Source organism: Neltuma alba, unplaced genomic scaffold (assembly GCF_004799145.2).
Source record: "Neltuma alba isolate B1F8T4 unplaced genomic scaffold, ASM479914v2 tig00004266_pilon, whole genome shotgun sequence".
In the NCBI taxonomy this organism is placed as follows: Eukaryota; Viridiplantae; Streptophyta; class Magnoliopsida; order Fabales; family Fabaceae; genus Neltuma; species Neltuma alba.
In genome coordinates, this window is record NW_021633627.1 from 27,324 (window position 1) to 46,679 (window position 19,356).

Sequence of the window (19,356 nt, forward strand, 5' to 3'; positions counted from 1 at the left end):
ACCCTTAATATATCAACTATCTATGATTTTTTAATATACATCTTTAAAAACGAAAAGGTTATATATAAGTTAACTGACATTTTTGGCAATAATCATTATAAGATTTAATATTGTCCTTATTATGCTCGCTAAAAGAAATATTGTCTGTACTACATTTAATGTTTATGATTCTCTGGTGATTGAATGAATATGGCCCTATAATTTGATAAACTGACGTTAGGGGATGCACCTAGAGGAGTGACCTTATGGTCCTTACGCATATAAATGCCATGGCAACTCAATCCTTGTTCGCACACTAAGAATCACCCATGAACTCCTTCGTCTATTATTCTATCATATCTCTTATTTCCCTCTTCACTCTCAAGTTCCTTCTCCAAAGATGGAGGTTCAGAAACATCCCTCCGACGCCGCCTGGTCTTCCGGTGATCGGCAACCTCCACCAACTCAAGAAACCACTCCATCGCCAATTACATCGCCTTTCCCAACGCTATGGTAATATGTTTTCCCTCTGGTTTGGCTCTCGTTTGATTGTGGTTGTCACATCGCCTTCTGCTGTTCAAGAATGCTTCACTACTAATGACATCGCATTGGCAAACCGGCCTCGCCTGATCAACGGAAAGTACATCGGTTACAACTACACCACCATATCGTTCACCAGCTACGGCGATCACTGGCGTAACCTCCGCCGCATCATGATGGTTGAGATCCTCTCCACGCATCGTCTCAACCATTTCTTGGAAACGAGAAAAGACGAGATGATGCGGCTTGTACGAAAGCTAGCCCATGATTCCTCCAAGGGTTTTACGAAGGTGGAACTTAAATCCAAGTTTTTAGAGATGACGTTTAACATTATCATGAGAATGGTATGTGGGAAAAGGTACTTGGGAGATGACATTGATGCGGCGGATGTGGAAGAGGCAAGGAAGTTTCAGGCCATCTTAAAAGAGTTGCCGAGGTTAGGAGGGGCAAACAATCCTGGAGACTTTTTTCCCATATTGAGGTGGTTTGATTATGACAACTTGGAGAAGAAGCTCAAGAGTTTTTCTGGGAGAGTCGATGAGTTTTTGCAAGGACTCATTAATCGACGTCGAAATGCGAGCAACACAACAAATACTATGGTTGATCATCTCTTGAGCTTACAAGAATCACATCCAGAGTACTACACGGATCAAATCATCAAGGGGTTGATTTTGGTAAGTATAACATTGATTTCCTCTTTGCTACCAGTTTTATATCCTTGGCTTTGCTTTTGTATAGATGCTTGTAAACCTTCGTTTAAATATTATTTGTTAATGATAGCATTAACAGATTAAGCATATACACACACACACACATATATATATATATATTAACTGATTAATTTCTAGCTAGAGTAGATTGATCCCTGGCCCATACAAAGCAAGCCCAATAAAAGAAAGAGGGGGGAGTTAAAAAAATGTTGATATTGATTATATCACTAACAATTATTGATCATGCTGATTCAACTTGACAGGTTATGATTATGGCTGGAACAGAGACATCGGCCGTGACTTTGGAATGGGCACTGTCTTGTTTATTAAACAATCCCAAGGCATTGAAAAAGGCACAACAAGAAATAGACACATACACAGGGCAAGAACGACTGATAGAAGAGCAAGATATTTCAAAGTTGCCATACTTGCAAAATGTTATCTCTGAAACAATGCGGCTGCATCCTGTAGTACCATTGTTGGTTCCTCGTGAGGTTTCAAAAGATTGCACCATCGGAGGATATAGTGTCCCACGCAACACTATAGTGTTAGTCAATGCTTGGGCAATCCACAGAGACCCCCAACTATGGAGTGATCCCACAAGTTTCAAGCCTGAAAGGTTTGAGAGAGAAGGGGAAGCTGACAAGATAATTCCATTTGGAATGGGAAGGCGTGCATGCCCTGGAGCAGGCTTAGCTCAACGAACAGTTGGCGTGACTTTGGGTTGGTTGATTCAATGCTTTGAATGGAAGCGAACAGGTGAAGAAGAGATTGATATGACAGAGGCATCAGGAATTACTATGTCAAAGGTTGTTCCTTTAGAAGCCATGTGTAAAGGACGTCATCCAACTATCAGCAATGTATTTTTGATGAAGGAATGATATTTCGCAGTGAAATTATGGAAGATCCATGTCACAAATAAAGTGCTATTTTAGCATTTAGTACGAATATTCTGCGGATGTCACAGGTCATGAATGGGAAAGTCTATATGCACGATCCCAACTAAAACTCCAATAAGTGGCAATAAGCCGCGAGTTTTAATTCATATGTTGTTTCTTCTAGATATGCAGATGCTTTCATTGTAGCTTCTTATATTTCATGTCATATAATGAAAATTCTACATGGAGATTTTACTATTATTAGACACTGATCTTGACCAGCACGCCGTCCCACCAAATATTTTGTGATGGCAAAAGGTCAAAGTGGTATTTTTTGTTAAAATAATACTCTGAAATGATGTGTTCATCAATAAAAAAAATAAAAAAAACGTCTAAAAGAAGTATCTACTCAATAGTCATAAGCTAATAACAATAGCGTTCATTTCTAAGACCATGTGCGCGGGAATTATATCTCATTCAAGCTAAACTTAAATCATTTGATCAATTTCAGCTATAAAGAATTGGTTACTATAAAATTAAACCAGCTAATTTACATGAAGCATCAATCAATATAGCTGGATAGGTTTATGTATAATATTACGCGTAAAAGGTCCTCACTCCTCGGAGTCGGCTCAGAAGGCTGATGGGGTAAAAAAAGCCGCTAAAGAGCCTAAAAAAGGACAAGTATAATAATACTAAAATTATTCTAAAATGATTTTTTAATCATTAAAAAATATAAAAGGTCTAATAGATCATGCTCTCACTATTCAGAGCTAACAATATTGACGCTATTGATTCCTCAAAATTTTGAATCAGGACTAGTCATATCTATTTTTTCGTCAAGCTAAAATTATATATAATCATTATTTCAATTTTAGTTATAAATAATTTAAAATTTTAACAATATAAAATATTTATTTGTAAAATTTAGGGAGAATCCAAAAAAATACTTTTTTAATTTAAAAACTTTAAATCAGCCTTATTTACTACATTTTAATAATAATTGATAATATTTAAAAAGTAAATGACAATATATTTTTATAGTTATTATTGATTTGTGATTTTAAAATCTTAAAGATATTTTTTTGAAAAATTTATCCGTACGTGGAAAACGAGGGGAGCCTGCAGCTCCGAATGCTTACTTTTCGAATCAAAAACCAAGATGTTCACTATATATGTATGGTCAAAGTCAAACTTTCGACAACATGATCAATCAAATTTTCGCCGCACCACAACGCTGCCGAATACAAAAAGAGACGTCAAAATATCTTATCCTACCCCACACACGTGTGTATATATACTGCCAGCTCAATGCATATTGCCCACAGATTGATTTGTACCAAGACCGAGAAGATGACCATGGAAGATAACTTGATCTATTATTCTGCTCTGTGCCTTGTTTTTCTGATCACTTTAAAGCTCTTCTTCCAAACAAGATCACGATTCAAAAACCTCCCTCCAGCTCCGCCCTCTCTTCCGATACTGGGCAACCTCCTGCAACTAAAACAACCTCTTCATAGCCACCTCCACTCCCTTTCTCAAAAATATGGCCCTATTTTCTCTCTCCGTTTCGGCTCTCTTTTTGCTGTCATCGTTTCATCTCCATCCGCCGTTGAAGAGTGTTTCACTAAAAACGACATCATCCTTGCCAACCGTGTTAGCACCCACAAGACCAAGTACATCGCTTACAACAACACCATCCTTATTACATCTTCCTACGGTGACCACTGGCGCAACTTACGCCGTATAAGTTCTCTCGAGATCCTCTCAACGCACCGTATCAACTCATTCTCGAATCTCCGAATCGATGAGACCAAGCTATTGCTACGCAAGCTATCTCGCGAGTCTCGCAAAGACTTCGCCAAAGTTGAGCTGCGATCGATGTTTTCAGATTTGACCTTTAACACCATTATGAGAATGGTTGCCGGAAAACGGTATTACGGCGATCAATCCGATTTGACGAACATGGAGGAAGCGAAGCGGTTTAGAGACGTCATGCAGGAGATCTTATCCTTTAGTTTGGGAACAAAGGATTCAAACCTGGGGGATTTCTTGCCTCTGTTCCGGTGGATTGATTACAATGGCTACCAAAAGAGACTCCGAAGGGTTGGAAAGACGTTGGATGAGCTGTTGCAAGGGCTCGTCGACGAGCACCGGCATAAGAAGGAAGGACTGGAAAGCACAAACACTTTGATAGATCATTTACTCACGTCACAAGAATCAGAACCTGATTATTACTCTGACGAAATTATCAAAGGCCTTATTATGGTTAGTTTTGCAGTTTGTACCATGTGTGTCACTAAATTTGGCTTGGGTTTGTTTTCTTGGTTATATCTTTTGTTGATTAATTATAAATAAATTGTTTTGCAGGTGTTGATAATAGCAGGAACGGACACTTCAGCAATCACGTTGGAATGGGCAATGTCATATCTGTTAAACCATCCAGATGTGTTGGAAAAAGCAAGGATTGAACTGGAAGCTCAGGTTGGAGAAGAGCGGCTTGTAGAGGAAGCCGATCTCACCAAACTATCATACCTTAAGTGCATCATCTCCGAGACTCTGCGACTGAGCCCGGCAGCCCCAATGCTCATACCCCACGCGGCTTCTGATGATTGCTCCGTTGGGGGTTATGATGTGCCACGTGGTACCATGTTGCTTGTGAATGCATGGGCCATCCACAGGGACCCCGATCTGTGGACTGATCCGTTGAGCTTTAAGCCGGAGAGGTTTGAAACTGAGGAAGGAAAGGACCGTAAGCTGATAGCTTTTGGAATGGGGAGGAGGGCCTGTCCAGGAGCAGGCTTGGCCCAACGAACTGTGGGGTTGACTTTAGCATCGCTGATTCAATGCTTTGACTGGAAAAGGGTCAGCGAAGAAAAAGTTGACATGACTGAGAGAGGTGGAACCCTGATGCCCAAGGCCATTTCATTGGAAGCTCAATGCAAAGCGCGTTCGATCATCAACAAGATTATATTGCAGCCTTAGATAATAGTCAAAGTTTTTGTTTTTTCGCCAGAATAGTCTAAGTTCTTTAAGGTTATGGGTATTGTTTAAATTACTACCTCCGGTCTTTATTATAAGACCCTATTTGACTTTTTATTTGGTCCTATTATAAGACCCCAATCCATTTTGTCTCTCGTATTTATGTATTTTTTTCCAAGATAATCCTTCTAATAATGATAGTTCTAGCCAATATACTTAATTAGCAAGGATATTTTAGGAATGACAACACTTATTTATTACAAATAACTAACTTAACTTACTTCCTTAATCTCCTCAAATAAGTTAATTGGGTCTTATAATTAGAACCGGAGGTAGTATTTAGGACGATTGGGTAATAAGTTTGGCATAAACATTAAAGAGTGTTTTTGTCATTGTTAAAATGCATAATGAGACGTGCCAAAATTAGGAATAAAGTGAAAAAGCAGCAGAAAATCATTAAATCAAGCATGATAGTGTCCTTCAAAAATAATCCAACTGCTGTTACAGATAAAGCACGCAGAAAGAACTGTTGCATTGAAGTCTGATATTTTTCTGGGCACATAGAATCTCCTCAAGCTCAACGTGGCCTCATGAATTTCTGCATAAAATATAAATGTACGTGAAGAATGTACGTCATCAGCATCTTAATCGAAATCTGAGAAAACAGTTGTTAATAGGTCTAAAATATTACCATTAAAACAATACTAAAATATTTTAATCTGTAACACCAAAAAGCCGTGGCAAAATAATCTGAAAAATAACTGTTGATCCTTACTAAAAATATGAGAAGTGTAATAAATCATACTCTTTCAGTCATTAATATAGGACCTAGTTAACCAATTTTGAGTATATTAAGAATGTTAATTAAATTAGTTAATATGGTATACTCTTTCCAAAACACTCCAAACATCTTCCTTAATTTTTTCCTATGCGCTCACTTTTACTTGATTATTGTTGAAAAAACATCAATAGAGTTAATTTTAAAAAAAATTGATAAATACGTAAAATAGATCTCATATACAGGATTGACATCAACTCTTTAATTATATTCTATAGGTGAGTACTATTTAATTTTAATGTTGAATCATGCATGGCAGCATCTTATCTTTAGGTACGATATAAAACAAAAACCGAGACTACAATAGGGTTACATAGTTATTTTTATAAGTCCATAAGATGTAATGGGCTTTGCTAGCCCAAGACCTGCTAATGAGTACAATCAGTGGGGTTTTTTGGGGCGTTTGGCCCCTTTTTTCACCAAAAACAATATGAGACTGTGAAACTACAAAGGCTAGTTATTAACTATAGCTAACAATAATTAAAAAAAACAGAGCTAATAATACTGGCTGATAGTACGGATGCGGGCCAGCCCGCAGCTGTGCGGGCTGAAGTAGCCCGCATCAGCCTGCCGGCCCGCTTAAATATTTTTTAAAAAATATTATTACTATTTGTGTAAGTTGAGCTTAGTTTGAAATTTTTAAATTGGACTTAGAGTTTTAAACTTGAGTAGTGGATTATAATAAAATAATATGAGAATTAATTTATAATTTGAGAAGATATTTTAGAAATTCTAACACATATTTTTTCTAAATAATTAATTTAACTATTTTTCTTATCCAAATTACTTAACTAAATCTTTTATGTGTATATCACATATGCAATTATATGAATGAGGAGATATCAATGTGAAATTTGAGGGTCAAAATCCTACAACCATATTGTATGATATATTGAAAATTGTATAAAAAATTTAAAAAAAAAAAGAAAAAAAAAAGTAGACTAGCCCACAACGGAGTGGGTTGAAAATGGTGCGGGCTGGAGTAGCCCACACCCTGGCGAGTTGGCATTTTACCAACCCTAGCCCACCATTTTTGATGGGCTAGCAGGCCCAACCCACATTATTGGCTCTATTATTAACTTTGGGATAATTTGACGGAACACAACACGCACACATGGTCAATAATGCTAAAAGCATCGGCAATAACAAACTAATAGTTGAAGTAGTAAGTGGTTTTATCCTATAAAAAGGAGAATATAAATTTGAATGTCAAAAAAGCATACTTATTGAGAAAAATAAAATTTTTTTGCATTTTAAACCTTGAAAAGAAAAATCCTTGATCAAATTAAAAAAATCTTTAAAGCATTGGATCCCATATGGAGTCAATGCTCTTCCTAACCAATTTATGTATAGCAAATACCACATGTCCTCTCTCACATAATAGATTTGAATATTAAAAACATCAGTTAAATTAATTATTTAACAATATACAAATATTTTTTTAAAATACTCTTATTAATTATATATCTTTAAAATAATTCTTATATTCATAAAATAGATAAATAGAAGACAAAATAGATTAAAATTTTATATTTATGACTAAAACAAATTTCTAACTAGTTTTTATATCAATCAAAATTCAAAAAGACATGTGCATAGTGTAATTTTGGAAGTATCTCGTTTCTTTCTTCCTCTTCTTTTGCCAGATCGATGATCCAAATTCCACGCATTAGGAAGGGTGGGTGGCAGCATAATAAGTTAATATGAACATTGATGGCCTTTAATTTTTCTTTCTTTCTTCCTTTTGTATTCAGCAATACAAAAGAAAGAATGCTACTTTTTGGATCCAATGGTATTCGATCCACACAGTCTATAAATAATGGCTTTGCTAATTAATTAAAAAAAAAGTAATAAAATCATGCTATTCAATACTCAGACGCTATCAACAGTGCCTCTATTGATTCCTCAGAATTGTGCAGGACTCATCATTCATACATCTCTCCTTTTTCAAGTTAAAATCAAATCATTTCAATTCTAGCTATTAGATAATTTAAATCTTAACAATTACGCTGGTAAAAAAAAAATCTTAACAACTAAAATCTTTCCGTGTGAATCTTATCCATATGGAAAACGCCAGAGCCGGCTCCAAATGCTTTCCTTTCGAAGTCAAAAACAAGATGCTCCCGGCTGGTCAGAGTAAAACCCTCACGAACATGATCAATCGAAATCATCTTTAGCAGTTTGTCAAGAATGTCATGTTGTCGAATCCGCAAGTGGATATATATCTTAATATCTCACCCTCCCCCACGGTGGCCCTCTCAAGACGCCACACACGTGTTATATACGTACGATATATAGACACACACATACTGCTCAATGCATCCAGATTGATTTGTACCAAAATCGAACGAGTGATCATGGAAGATAACCTGATCTATTATTTTGCTCCGTGCCTTGTTATTCTGATCACTTTGAAGCTCTTCTTCCAAACAAGATCACGATCCAAAAACCTCCCTCCTGGTCCGCCTTCTCTTCCGATACTGGGCAACCTCCTGCAACTAAAACAACCTCTTCATAGCCACCTCCACTCCCTCTCTCAAAAATATGGCTCCATTTTCTCTCTCCGTTTCGGGTCTCGTTTTGCCGTCATCGTTTCATCTCCGTCGGCTGTTGAAGAGTGTTTCACTAAAAACGACATCATCTTTGCAAACCGTCTTCCCACCCAAAAGACCAAGTACATCGGTTACAACAACACCGTCCTTATTGCATCTACCTACGGTGACCACTGGCGCAACTTACGTCGTATAAGCTCCCTCGAGATCCTCTCCACACACCGCATCAACTCATTCTTGAATCTCCGAGTCGATGAGACCAAGCTGTTGCTACGCAAGCTATCTCGCGAGTCTCGCAAAGACTTCAAGAAAGTGGAGCTGGGATCAATGTTCTCAGATCTGACTTTCAACACAATTATGAGAATGGTTGCCGGAAAGCGGTATTACGGCGACGAATCTGATTTGACGAACATGGAGGAAGCGAAGCGGTTTAGAGACGTCATGCAGGAGATCTTATCCTTTAGTTTGGGAACAAAGGATTCAAACCTGGGGGATTTCTTGCCTCTGTTCAGGTGGATTGATTACAATGGTTACCAAAAGAGACTCCGAAGGGTTGGGAAGACGCTGGATGAGCTGCTGCAAGGGCTCGTAGACGAGCACCGGTATAAGAAAGACGGATTGGAAAGCACAAACACTTTGATAGATCATCTACTCGCATCACAAGAATCAGAACCCCAGTATTACACTGACGAAATTATCAAAGGCCTTGTTCTGGTTAGTTTTGCAGTTTGTCGTCACTAAATTTGCTTGAGTTGCTTTTTAGTTATACTTTTAAGGTGTTATAAGCATTGACTAGGCAAACTGCCTGTGCTTTTGAATTTATACATACGTGATAATTAATTGTGAAAGGAAGACATGTCTTGTAGGTGTTGATAATAGCAGGAACGGACACTTCAGCAATCACGTTAGAATGGGCAATGTCATATCTGTTAAACCATCCAGAGGTATTGGAAAAGGCAAGGATTGAACTGGTAGCTCAGGTTGGAGAAGAGCGGCTTGTAGAGGAAGCCGATCTCCCCAAACTATCATACCTTAAGTGCATCATCTCAGAGACTCTGCGATTGAGCCCGGCAGCCCCAATGCTCGTACCCCACGTGGCTTCTGATGATTGCTCCGTGGGGGGTTATGATGTGCCACGTGGCACAATGTTGCTTGTGAATGCATGGGCTATCCACAGGGACCCCGACCTGTGGACTGTTCCGTTGAGCTTTAAGCCGGAGAGGTTTGAAATTGGGGAGGGAGAAGCCCGTAAGCTGATAGCTTTTGGGATGGGGAGAAGGGCCTGTCCAGGAGCCGGCTTGGCCCAACGAACGGTAGGGCTGACTTTGGCGTCGTTGATACAGTGCTTTGACTGGAAAAGGGTCAGCGACTCAAAAAATGACATGACCGAGAGGGGTGGAAGCTTGATGCCCAAGGCCATTCCACTGCAGGCTCACTGCAAAGCACGTCCTATCCTCGGCAAGATTCTACTGTAACCCTCTATGATTCTCATCGTGTTGCGTTATTAATTACGCTTTCTGGCATATTGGCTTCGGGAGCACACGCTCGCTTTGTTATTTGTTCACTGGTTTAATAATTTTGTTAAGGTTAATTAATTATCGAGTTTGATAAAATTATTTAGGACGGTTGGGTAATAAGTTTTACGTAAACATTTCTTTTTACTGTTGAAAGCGTTTGTTTTCACCTGTCAATGTTAAATAATAAATATAAATCATGTTGAAGAGACTTGGTCTCAATGTTAATTCTGATTAAGTATAATGTTGGTCAATAAACACAGTCTCTTTAATTATGTCCTGAAGGGTGTGCCTCTTCTACAAGACATTCTTCTTCAACCTCAGCTTCCAACAACTCCGTCCTTGCCTTCTCCAAATCATCTGGATGGTTGACAGATTCACCATTATATCCATTATTTCCAGCTACTTTGACATGTAAAGCCAAGAGTTTCGTAATATTACATGCAAATTCAAAAACACTGCACGAGTGATCCAAAGCCCCCGATAATCACACATATTTTTGAGGATTTAATTTGGTCCAGCCCTGTACGAGAATCTTATCAAGCTTACATGCCCTGACAACAATTATGCTATGACGATAATTTGCAAAACTAACCAGGATAAGGCCTTTGATAATTTGCAAAATCGGGTTTTGCTCCTTGGGATGCGAGTAAATGATCGATCATATCATAACATTTGTACCTTCCAACTCTTTCTGCTTTTGCTTATATACTGATCAATGAGTTCTCTCAATGAACAGTCCTTTGTCTTCTCAACCGTTCGATCGTACGTAACCTCTTCTGATCTCTTTGATCAATCCAACGAAAGAAAGGCACGAAATTCCCGAGACTTGACTCCTTGCTATTTCCCAATTCGAGAGAGGACATCCTTCGAACTGATTCGTTGCAACAGCTTGCTCTCTTGGTAAGGAGATGATGCGAATACTATTCGTTGAGAAGACCTGGAGGTATTCTGTACTACCTCCAATCGAAGACCAGATTAATTTATTTTGAGATATTAAGGAGTTTAATAAATTACCTTAAAATATTTATATCTATCATTTTCTTCAAACTAATTTGCTACTCTTATAAATTAATATATAATCTAATAATACACTTATTTAAGTATTATAGGGAGATTATGTAACATATGCTATAATTAAATAACTTAATAACTTTTTTAATCTTTTCAAATTAGCCAACTGAATCTTAGACTACATCCGGTCCTAATTATAAAATCTCGTTTGTAGTCTATAAACAAGGTTTGATAACTATGATCGGAGTAGTATTAAGGATTAGAGGTAGCACCATGTATAAGTTATGCCAATAATTTAGGAACATATACATTATATATTCACAGTCTTTTTGCGACAACAAAATGAGTATTAAACTCTACCTAGCTAGTCCCCAAGCTGAAAAGTGTGACCAAATTAATACTCGTTTGGTTCAAATGTTCTGTGATTTCGTATATATTGCTGCAGCAGATTTGTATAAATATTAAAAACTAAACAACAGATACTATTGCATAAAGCCAATACACATGCAATATTGATTCTTGAATTCCCTTAAATTTATCTTACATTATGAAGGTCTTTATGCAAACTGATTATAGATTTTCTTTTTCTTTTGTGCCTGAATTGATTATAGAATTACGTCATGGGAAGCTGGGGCACAACATGTGCGTGCAGAAGAACAAATTAAAGTTATTTAAATTAGTTAGCTGCTCAGCTTTATACGCATATGCCGGACAGATTCTCACATAAACACTTTTGTTATAAACAACAATCTAGCAACAAACCATGGCTTTTTAAGATCCTAACCACAAATTCGAACTTTAATTCGGAGAAAGAAATTGAACTTTTTTTTGGCTAGTCCCAGCACTTATAAGTAATATCTTTACACATTATGTATTCAACAAACAAACTGTAAAATAGAAATGCTGGTGTAGAAATTTGGTGGGCCGTGGTATCGCCCATAAAAGAAAGAAATTTGCTGGGCTCGCTCGTTGCCATTTAAATATTTAGGGAATGAATGATTTATAAATAGTTTTTCAAACGTAGTTTATGGAATACAAGATAAGTGTATAAGAGAGTTTTTTTCGATTTACATAAATTTGTTTAAAAGTCTGTTTTGAACAAAACTCCAAACAAACCCTTAGTGTTATTCTAAATGTCAGTTGGATGGGCAGTTTTGTCTTGGCGATAGGTAAGCCGGATGTTCAATTAGTGGCGCCGCCACCCTCTTTTCTATCTCATTTTAGTTTCAAAATGTTTTCCTTCTTCGGGCGCGCGCTTCAGTCATCCGGACTCCAGAGAGAGGTGGAGATTATGGGATGGACCTACTTGCAATTGGACTAGTGTTCTGGGTCTTGTCAAGTGACCCATCAATTGCATTAGGGACGGGCATATAAACTTTGGAGGTAAAATTATTTTGGTTTCCACTTACTTTAGCTAAACACTCAAACATTTCTTTTAATATGGTACCGAGTTTGAAAAATAATTTAGTCAAATCAGCATGGAGCGTCCTTCACGGGCATCCGTGGTTACCACTGGAATTGTAATAAAAAATATTTTAAAACTTGTTTTGTTTATGAGAAGTGCAGAAGAAGTAGGGGAAAAAATTAGGAAAGTGAAGATGAATTCCACTTTCCTCTCTTTCAAGCGCAAGAGGACCAATGAAGTTCTTGGCCACCACGTCGAAACTTCCCTCGCCCACCATCAGTCAAAATAGCCTCACGCACTTCAAATGTTACTAGTGGGGCCCAGGTCCACCAAATATTGCGAGTGGGTGACAAGTCAACTTCGCCGTTCAGAGTTGACGAATGGGTGTCCCGTGGTCTTTCTCCTATCTGCTTCTTGTGTCCTCTCGACCCCAGGGTTCATTGCTCCCAGAAATGCAGTAATCTGACTGATAACTAGACTGAGACTCACGTTCTCTTTTTCCATGGGAGGTCTTCAATTCCCTAGAGTTCATACCTCTCTGTTTCTTCCTCTTTTTCTCGTTCAGTTGGCATGGTTTCAGTCTCCCTCATCGGCATACACCGTCCCCGATAAGTATTTTATCAGCTGTGGGTCAAATAACAACGTAACAGACACAGAAAGTGGTCGGGTTTTCGCGGGGGATTCTTCTCTTTCCTTGTCCTTTCCAAAGCAGAGTAGCGCCGTGGAAGCGGGCACTCAGTCATCGGCCGTATCTCCTATCTACCAAACGGCAAGGGTCTTCCAACAGAAATTCTCGTACGAATTCACAACAGACACTTCTGGCTCTTATCTGGTACGCCTTCATTTCTTTGCTTTCCATTCCTCAAGCAATCTCCCCTCTGCTCGCTTTAATGTTTCGGTTCCTGGGTTCTGGCTCTTGCAAAATTTCGCTGCCAAAAATGCTAGCAATTCTCCTTTAGTGAAAGAATTCTTCATAAGCATCAATGCCACCGACTTCAAAATCACTTTCAGGCCTCTGGAATCATCATTTGCATTTGTTAATGCCATAGAACTCTTCCTTCTCCCCGATAATTTCATTCTAGATTATGTTCCGACCGTGACACCCAGTGGCGATTCTGCGAATTACGCGGGTTTGCAGTCTCGGGGGTTACAGATGACTTACAGGCTTAATGTTGGGGGCCCTAATGTCTCAAGAAGCCAGGATGAACTTTTTAGATTCTGGGAAATAGACGATCCTTATTTGTCTAACCCGCGGGCTGCTGATACTAACAGGTCCACTGTTGATATTCAATACCGGGACGTAAATTCTGGATCTGATGTTGTTTATTGGGCTACCAAGTATACTGCCCCGAACAGTGTTTACCTAAGTGACAAAAAGGTTCATTTGAATGCCAATGCTTCTGCCTCTGATTTCCTTAACATAACCTGGGGTCTTGCTGTAGAAAAGAAAGCTAATTATCTTGTTCGGGTTCACTTCTGTGACTTGGAGAGTTCTTCTCCTAATCTTACATACTTCAATCTATTCATCTACAACAACTCCCGCTCAATGATCAATTCCATCAACATATCTAACCAGTTGCCTGTTCCATTTTATTATGATTATGTGGTCAATACTGATGCCTCTGGATTCGTGACTATCAGCATAGCACCTCTTCCTTCTCCAGTTCCAAATACGTATCTGAACGGCCTAGAAATTATGAGAATTATTGATTCTTCAAATTCCGTACCGTTGGAGGAATCAAATGTGAATAAGCATCTCCCTCTCGTGTTGGGTTTATCGCTTGGAGTTGGAGGTTCCGTCCTAATTTCTATTATACTGGTTGGGCTAATTTGGCGGGCGAAGTTTATGAAGCAACAACCTAAGCCTGTTGATAATCCAGACTGGTTACCATTGCCGTTTTATGGAGGAGGAAGTTCTCACAGCAGATTGACTGAAGAAACTTCCCATGGCTCTCCTCTTCCAAACTTAAATCTTGGGCTCAAAATCCCTTTCGTTGAGATCCAATCTGCAACCAACAACTTTGATACAAAAAGATTAATTGGAAAGGGCGGTTTTGGCAACGTTTACAAGGGAGTTCTCAGGAATGGTTTGAGAGTGGCTGTGAAAAGAAGTGAGCCTGGGTCAGGACAAGGCCTTCCAGAATTCCAGACAGAGATTATGGTTCTGTCCAAAATTCGACACAGGCACCTTGTTTCCTTGATTGGGTATTGTGATGAAAGGTCTGAAATGATTTTAGTTTATGAATATATGGAAAAAGGGACACTGAGGGATCATTTGTACAATTCAAATCTGCCAAGCTTGCCTTGGAAGCAGAGGCTTGAGATTTGCATTGGAGCTGCGGGGGGTCTTCATTACCTTCACAAAGGAGCATCAGGGGGCATCATTCACCGAGACGTTAAGTCTACAAATATATTGCTTGATGAAAACCATGTTGCTAAAGTTGCTGACTTTGGCCTCTCAAGAACAGGCCCTCTTGATCATCAACCTTATGTCAGCACCGGTGTTAAAGGCACCTTTGGGTATCTAGATCCTGAGTATTTTCGGTCACAACAGTTAACAGAAAAATCTGATGTTTACTCATTTGGCGTGGTACTTCTTGAAGTGTTATGTGCAAGACCAGCCATTGAACCTATGCTGCCACGGGAGCAGGTGAACTTGGCTGAATGGGGACTCCTTTGCAAAAACAAAGGAATGCTCCAAGAGATTATAGATCCTTCCATCAAGGGGCAAATAGATCCAAACTCACTCAGGAAATTTAGCGAGACAGTGGAGAAATGTTTACAAGAAGATGGCTCTGATAGGCCTAGCATGGGTGACGTATTGTGGGACCTGGAGTATGCACTACAGCTTCAGCGAGGCTCAATTCAGAGAGAACCCCATGAGGACAGCTCTAGTGGTGCTTCTGCATCAATTCAACTGCCCAGTGTTCGTCGACTTCCTTCACTTTCTACACTTGGTGAATCAGGTGATATGTCCATGGTAAGGGAAGACGAATCTGATAACACAGTGGGTTCAGTTTTCTCACAGTTGAAAATTGATGATGCGAGATAGGTTATCATCATCAAGCCCTTCGAGGTACAATATTACCTGCTTTTTGTTTTATATAGGGCAGAGTAGCTGCAGTGTTAATAGCTTGCCTAATTGTATATTTTGTTTTTCTCTCATCCCCTGCTGTGATTGTTAATGGAAGTTTGTTTAAGCTACGAAAACAAATGTAAGATCAATGATAAATTTTTGTGATTGATGGAGAACGACTCCTTCAAAGCTTTGTGTTGATGGTACTTCCAATATCATACTATACATGCATAGAACGAGTGTCGACTCAGTAAGATAACATAGTAATGGCACATACAAGGATCACAAACGTGAACTTCAGTACAGATTTGCAAACTTTGAGGCCAAATCTCACCACAGCTATGAACTTCAATTATGTTTGTGAGGTGATTTAGAGTATAAAGCTGGCAGGCATGATGTGTTAGCAGCAGCGAAGGCCTTGGCCATTTGATAGGTTTTATCATCATTCTCATTCGGGTGATCTGGAGCATGAGGCGTATTTCACCCAATGCTTTTTCGGTTGCTTGTGGCTATGTGTAATAGTATATACAACCAACATATTGTCGCCTTGATTACTTACCCTGGCGTTCATGGTAATCGCTTCACACAGAAATATCATATGCTTACTTCACTTGCCTTGAAATATTTGGCATGAGCTGCTCCAGCGGATTATTTCAGTTACAACGGTCCAATATCACCTTCCAATTACTGTTTTTGAGCTACCAAGAACCTCTGCTTTTCATTAATTCAGACTCAAAATTTGTCACGCGAGATGCGACTAGCAAATTTAAGAATACTCAACTTGTCTGCTGTAAATTCAACACTCGAATATCTTTTATATATATATAGACAAAGATTATACATTCCATAGTTAATGTACAAAGCTGCTCTATAATGAATCCAAATGTAACCAAATAACCAAATCAAAATGAAAAACAGGTAGGGATCATGAATTGAAAGGCTGCTAGTGACCAGAACCTTTTCTGCTGGGCCCTGAAGCCATTGTATGGAATTCCTTCCCAATCAAAACCCGACTGCTTTGATTTTCTGCACGGTTGTCTGTCTTTTGCTCGACTGAAGAAGCTCCCCTTGGACTATCAGTCTGTTCTCGAGGTTGATGAATATTGGCCCTCTGTTCCTTGACTGTTGATGCAAGAACTCTACCATTGACAAGACAGGGCCTTGTCAAAGAGAGCATCATCGTCATCATGAGGGCGATCAGAAGGAAAAGAGAGAGCCTTCTCATTCTAGAGTTGGCAGAAACTGTCTCTCCCAACCCTATTGGTAATGAGAAGCTTGAAACTTTTATACCCGAACAGAGTGACGAAGGTGAAAAGATACGTTTGGCATCTCCAACGAGTATGCTATGCGTTCTTTTGCATATGAACGAGGAGCTTGGAAGGGCAAATGGACGGTGAAGGGCTTTTAAGGGTGGGACCTCTTAAAGACAGTATAAGTTGACCGAAACTTTTCTTATAGGCGATAATCAGGCACAGTCATCCCTATTACCCAATACCACCCTTCCCATTTGAGTCAGGTTCAAAGCTTGACTTTAGAGAATGGCTTTGTGACTTGGGAAACACGCAGGATCCAGGCGTTCCAAGCTTCTGGTGCATTTTGTTATGGTGAGGAAAGTGGGTACCTGATGCAAAAGTGGGGGCGGAATCAATATACCAAGGTGATTATGAGCCAGCGGAGTCTTTGGACTTGGGTTCACATCCTCACAAATTGCACTGACAGGAAAGATTGCGAGATTCTCAATTATTTATTTTCTGTGGATAGGAGTAAATGAATAAATTTGTGTTGTCTCAAGGCTTTTATAATTCACTGGGTTATTCAGGAAATTGTGTCTGGCTATTTCTTTCGGCGCATGAAGAGGAGAAAAATGGGAAGGAAGGTATCTACAGGTTTACAACTGTAGCACAAAATAAGGGGAGGTGTGCGTGCGTCAACAAATTAATGGAGGAAAGGTGTAGTAAGCGCATGTTCTCTTATTCCTTTTTCACTTTTTGAAATCGATGGACGACAGAATGGTGCATCCACGCTCAAAGATAGCCAGAATCATCAATTGGTGGTTTCCAATCATTTTTTTATTTAAATCCAAAGGGCCTAAAAATCTAAGCATCTTTTAGTAAAAGGAATGGAACGGAATATGTAATTTTACCTACAACCTTGGCCCTTTTCCACACTCTGTTTTTTATCAGAAGTGCCATCTCACGCAAAAAGATTGAGTTTTCTTTTTTGTTCCTGGATTTTTCTTCTGTTACCATCATTTTTGGGGTGGGCTTTTATTCTTCCCTCCCTCAACGTGTATTTTTTTAATTGGCGAAGGATAATCTCCAACACCAGTCTTTCTTTTTCTTTTGTGCTTGTAAATGCGAGGTGCAGTACATGGCACTGTTGGAAGATTTGACATGGAACAAGCATTAAAACAAGTTCATTGGTTTTGGTGCGAGTCGCTTGAATAGGAATTAAGGAGAGGATGCTGATTGGGCGTCCGATGAGCGTGTATAGTATTTTGTTTAGAACCGCCTTTGTTCTCTAGTCAAGTGGAGAAGCCAGGATGACAAAGCAAGGGCTGAGAGAGACAGAGAAAGGGAAATCGCTAGTCCGAGAACAGAATAATAAACATACATATTGAATGGGGCTAATCAGAGCAAAAGGAGAAGTGACAGGAATAAAAGAAGAAAGGGACCGAGGAAGAACATATAATTGAGTTTGATCCCGGAAGGAGATTCACAGAGACAGGGACAATCATTTTAAGGGAACGGTGAACACTGCTCGCGATTTCGGATTTATTCAAATTCAAGTCTTGAGGAATTGCTGGCTGGCGATTAGTTTCAAGAACAGAGCCCCTCACTCGGTCCTCATCAATCGCCTTCTATTGAGCTGTTCAAAATTGACTGCTTAGCGCCTTCTCTCGGAAGCCTTAGCACATTGTGATCTTTCATTTCATCGAAACCTGCCACCGCTGCATTCAATTTTCCTCTCTAAAAAAAATTTGTTCCACAAAAGACAAGAAACAAATACCTTGTTTAGGCAAGTAGTTCCCCTGTATGATTGAACCATAATTAAAAGAAGAGGGAAATCGCCATAACCTTGGGAAGTGGCGGCTAGGGTAATGAAAAATATCTTACTCGTATAAAGCTATTTTTATTTGGGATCCAGTATCGTTTAAATCAAGGATATCATACTCTACTAAAACAAATCATCATAACCTAAAAATTCATTATAATTAGCGAAAAGAAACAACAAAGAAATACTCTTTAACTTGTTAACTACTGTCTTCTAAGATTCCAGATAAAGATCAGAACGATATCTTTTTTTAAAAAAAAAGGAGCTGTTGTTTCTGTTTTATTTTTTATAATTATCACGTATCCTATATTATTTATTAATTCATGGATTAATATAAATTTTAGTTCCTTAAATTTGGGTCCATATTGGTATTTGTTCCCAAAATTTAAAATCTATAGTATTGGTCTTTCAAATATATGTTTCTGGCCGTTGGTCTTTGGTATCTTTAGGCTGTTAAATTCATTTGAGTTGATACTAACTCCTTTAACCTATAATGTGGCATTTGACTTAACAAGTAAAACTTGATGATGTGGTATGAATAAGGGAAGGCTGAACGAGACGATCAGAGGAAAAAACGAGTTAAGGCAAAACGCATAGTTGCACACACCAAATACTCCGGGTTTCAATTAGGGCATAAAAGCAAGAAGGCAGTTAGGGGTTCAATAGGAGCGAAGGTTGGTGCAGGTGACAGCGGCAAGATGAGGAGATGTTGGAGGGAGAGAAACATCAATAAAGGTAGAGAAATTTGGCGAAGGCAGTGAGAGGTTCAATAGGAGCAAAGGTTGACGCAGGCAATGAAGGCAAGAGGAGGGGC

General features: G+C 38.9%; 4 protein-coding genes across 5 annotated transcripts; all 4 read left to right on the plus strand.

The window, feature by feature from the left end:
- The first annotated feature begins 308 nt into the window (after positions 1-308).
- LOC114744102 (cytochrome P450 81E8-like) lies at positions 309-2,110 on the plus strand. The gene is made up of 2 exons (XM_028932286.1): positions 309-1,193; positions 1,493-2,110. The coding sequence occupies exons 1-2, from the start codon at positions 309-311 to the stop codon at positions 2,108-2,110; spliced, it is 1,503 nt and encodes a 500-aa protein (XP_028788119.1).
- Positions 2,111-3,466: 1,356 nt separating this feature from the next.
- Positions 3,467-5,097, plus strand: LOC114744097 (cytochrome P450 81E8-like). The gene is made up of 2 exons (XM_028932281.1): positions 3,467-4,375; positions 4,478-5,097. Exons 1-2 carry the CDS (start codon positions 3,467-3,469, stop codon positions 5,090-5,092), a joined length of 1,524 nt encoding a protein of 507 aa, XP_028788114.1. The 3' UTR covers positions 5,093-5,097.
- Positions 5,098-8,284: 3,187 nt separating this feature from the next.
- On the plus strand, positions 8,285-10,191 carry LOC114744098 (cytochrome P450 81E8-like). The gene is made up of 2 exons (XM_028932282.1): positions 8,285-9,193; positions 9,346-10,191. Exons 1-2 carry the CDS (start codon positions 8,285-8,287, stop codon positions 9,952-9,954), a joined length of 1,518 nt encoding a protein of 505 aa, XP_028788115.1. The 3' UTR covers positions 9,955-10,191.
- Positions 10,192-12,796: 2,605 nt separating this feature from the next.
- Positions 12,797-17,703, plus strand: LOC114744103 (probable receptor-like protein kinase At2g23200). Of its 2 annotated transcripts, none has more exons than XM_028932288.1 (2): positions 12,797-15,488; positions 16,407-17,703. In XM_028932288.1, the coding sequence occupies exon 1, from the start codon at positions 12,915-12,917 to the stop codon at positions 15,462-15,464; it is 2,550 nt and encodes an 849-aa protein (XP_028788121.1). In that variant the 5' UTR covers positions 12,797-12,914; the 3' UTR covers positions 15,465-15,488; positions 16,407-17,703. The 2 variants fall into 2 exon arrangements, with proteins under 2 accessions (XP_028788121.1, XP_028788120.1); XM_028932287.1 differs by lacking the exon at positions 16,407-17,703 and adding an exon at positions 15,661-15,874.
- The last annotated feature ends 1,653 nt before the right edge of the window (positions 17,704-19,356 follow it).

Coding starts and splice junctions, on each gene's coding strand:
- LOC114744098 (XM_028932282.1), top strand. CDS start 8,285: ATGGAAGATAACCTGATCTATTATTTTGCTCCGTGCCTTGTTATTCTG. Junction 9,194..9,345: donor TTATCAAAGGCCTTGTTCTG/GTTAGTTTTGCA, acceptor CATGTCTTGTAG/GTGTTGATAATAGCAGGAAC.
- LOC114744102 (XM_028932286.1), top strand. CDS start 309: ATGAACTCCTTCGTCTATTATTCTATCATATCTCTTATTTCCCTCTTC. Junction 1,194..1,492: donor TCATCAAGGGGTTGATTTTG/GTAAGTATAACA, acceptor TCAACTTGACAG/GTTATGATTATGGCTGGAAC.
- LOC114744097 (XM_028932281.1), top strand. CDS start 3,467: ATGGAAGATAACTTGATCTATTATTCTGCTCTGTGCCTTGTTTTTCTG. Junction 4,376..4,477: donor TTATCAAAGGCCTTATTATG/GTTAGTTTTGCA, acceptor ATTGTTTTGCAG/GTGTTGATAATAGCAGGAAC.
- LOC114744103 (XM_028932288.1), top strand. CDS start 12,915: ATGGGAGGTCTTCAATTCCCTAGAGTTCATACCTCTCTGTTTCTTCCT.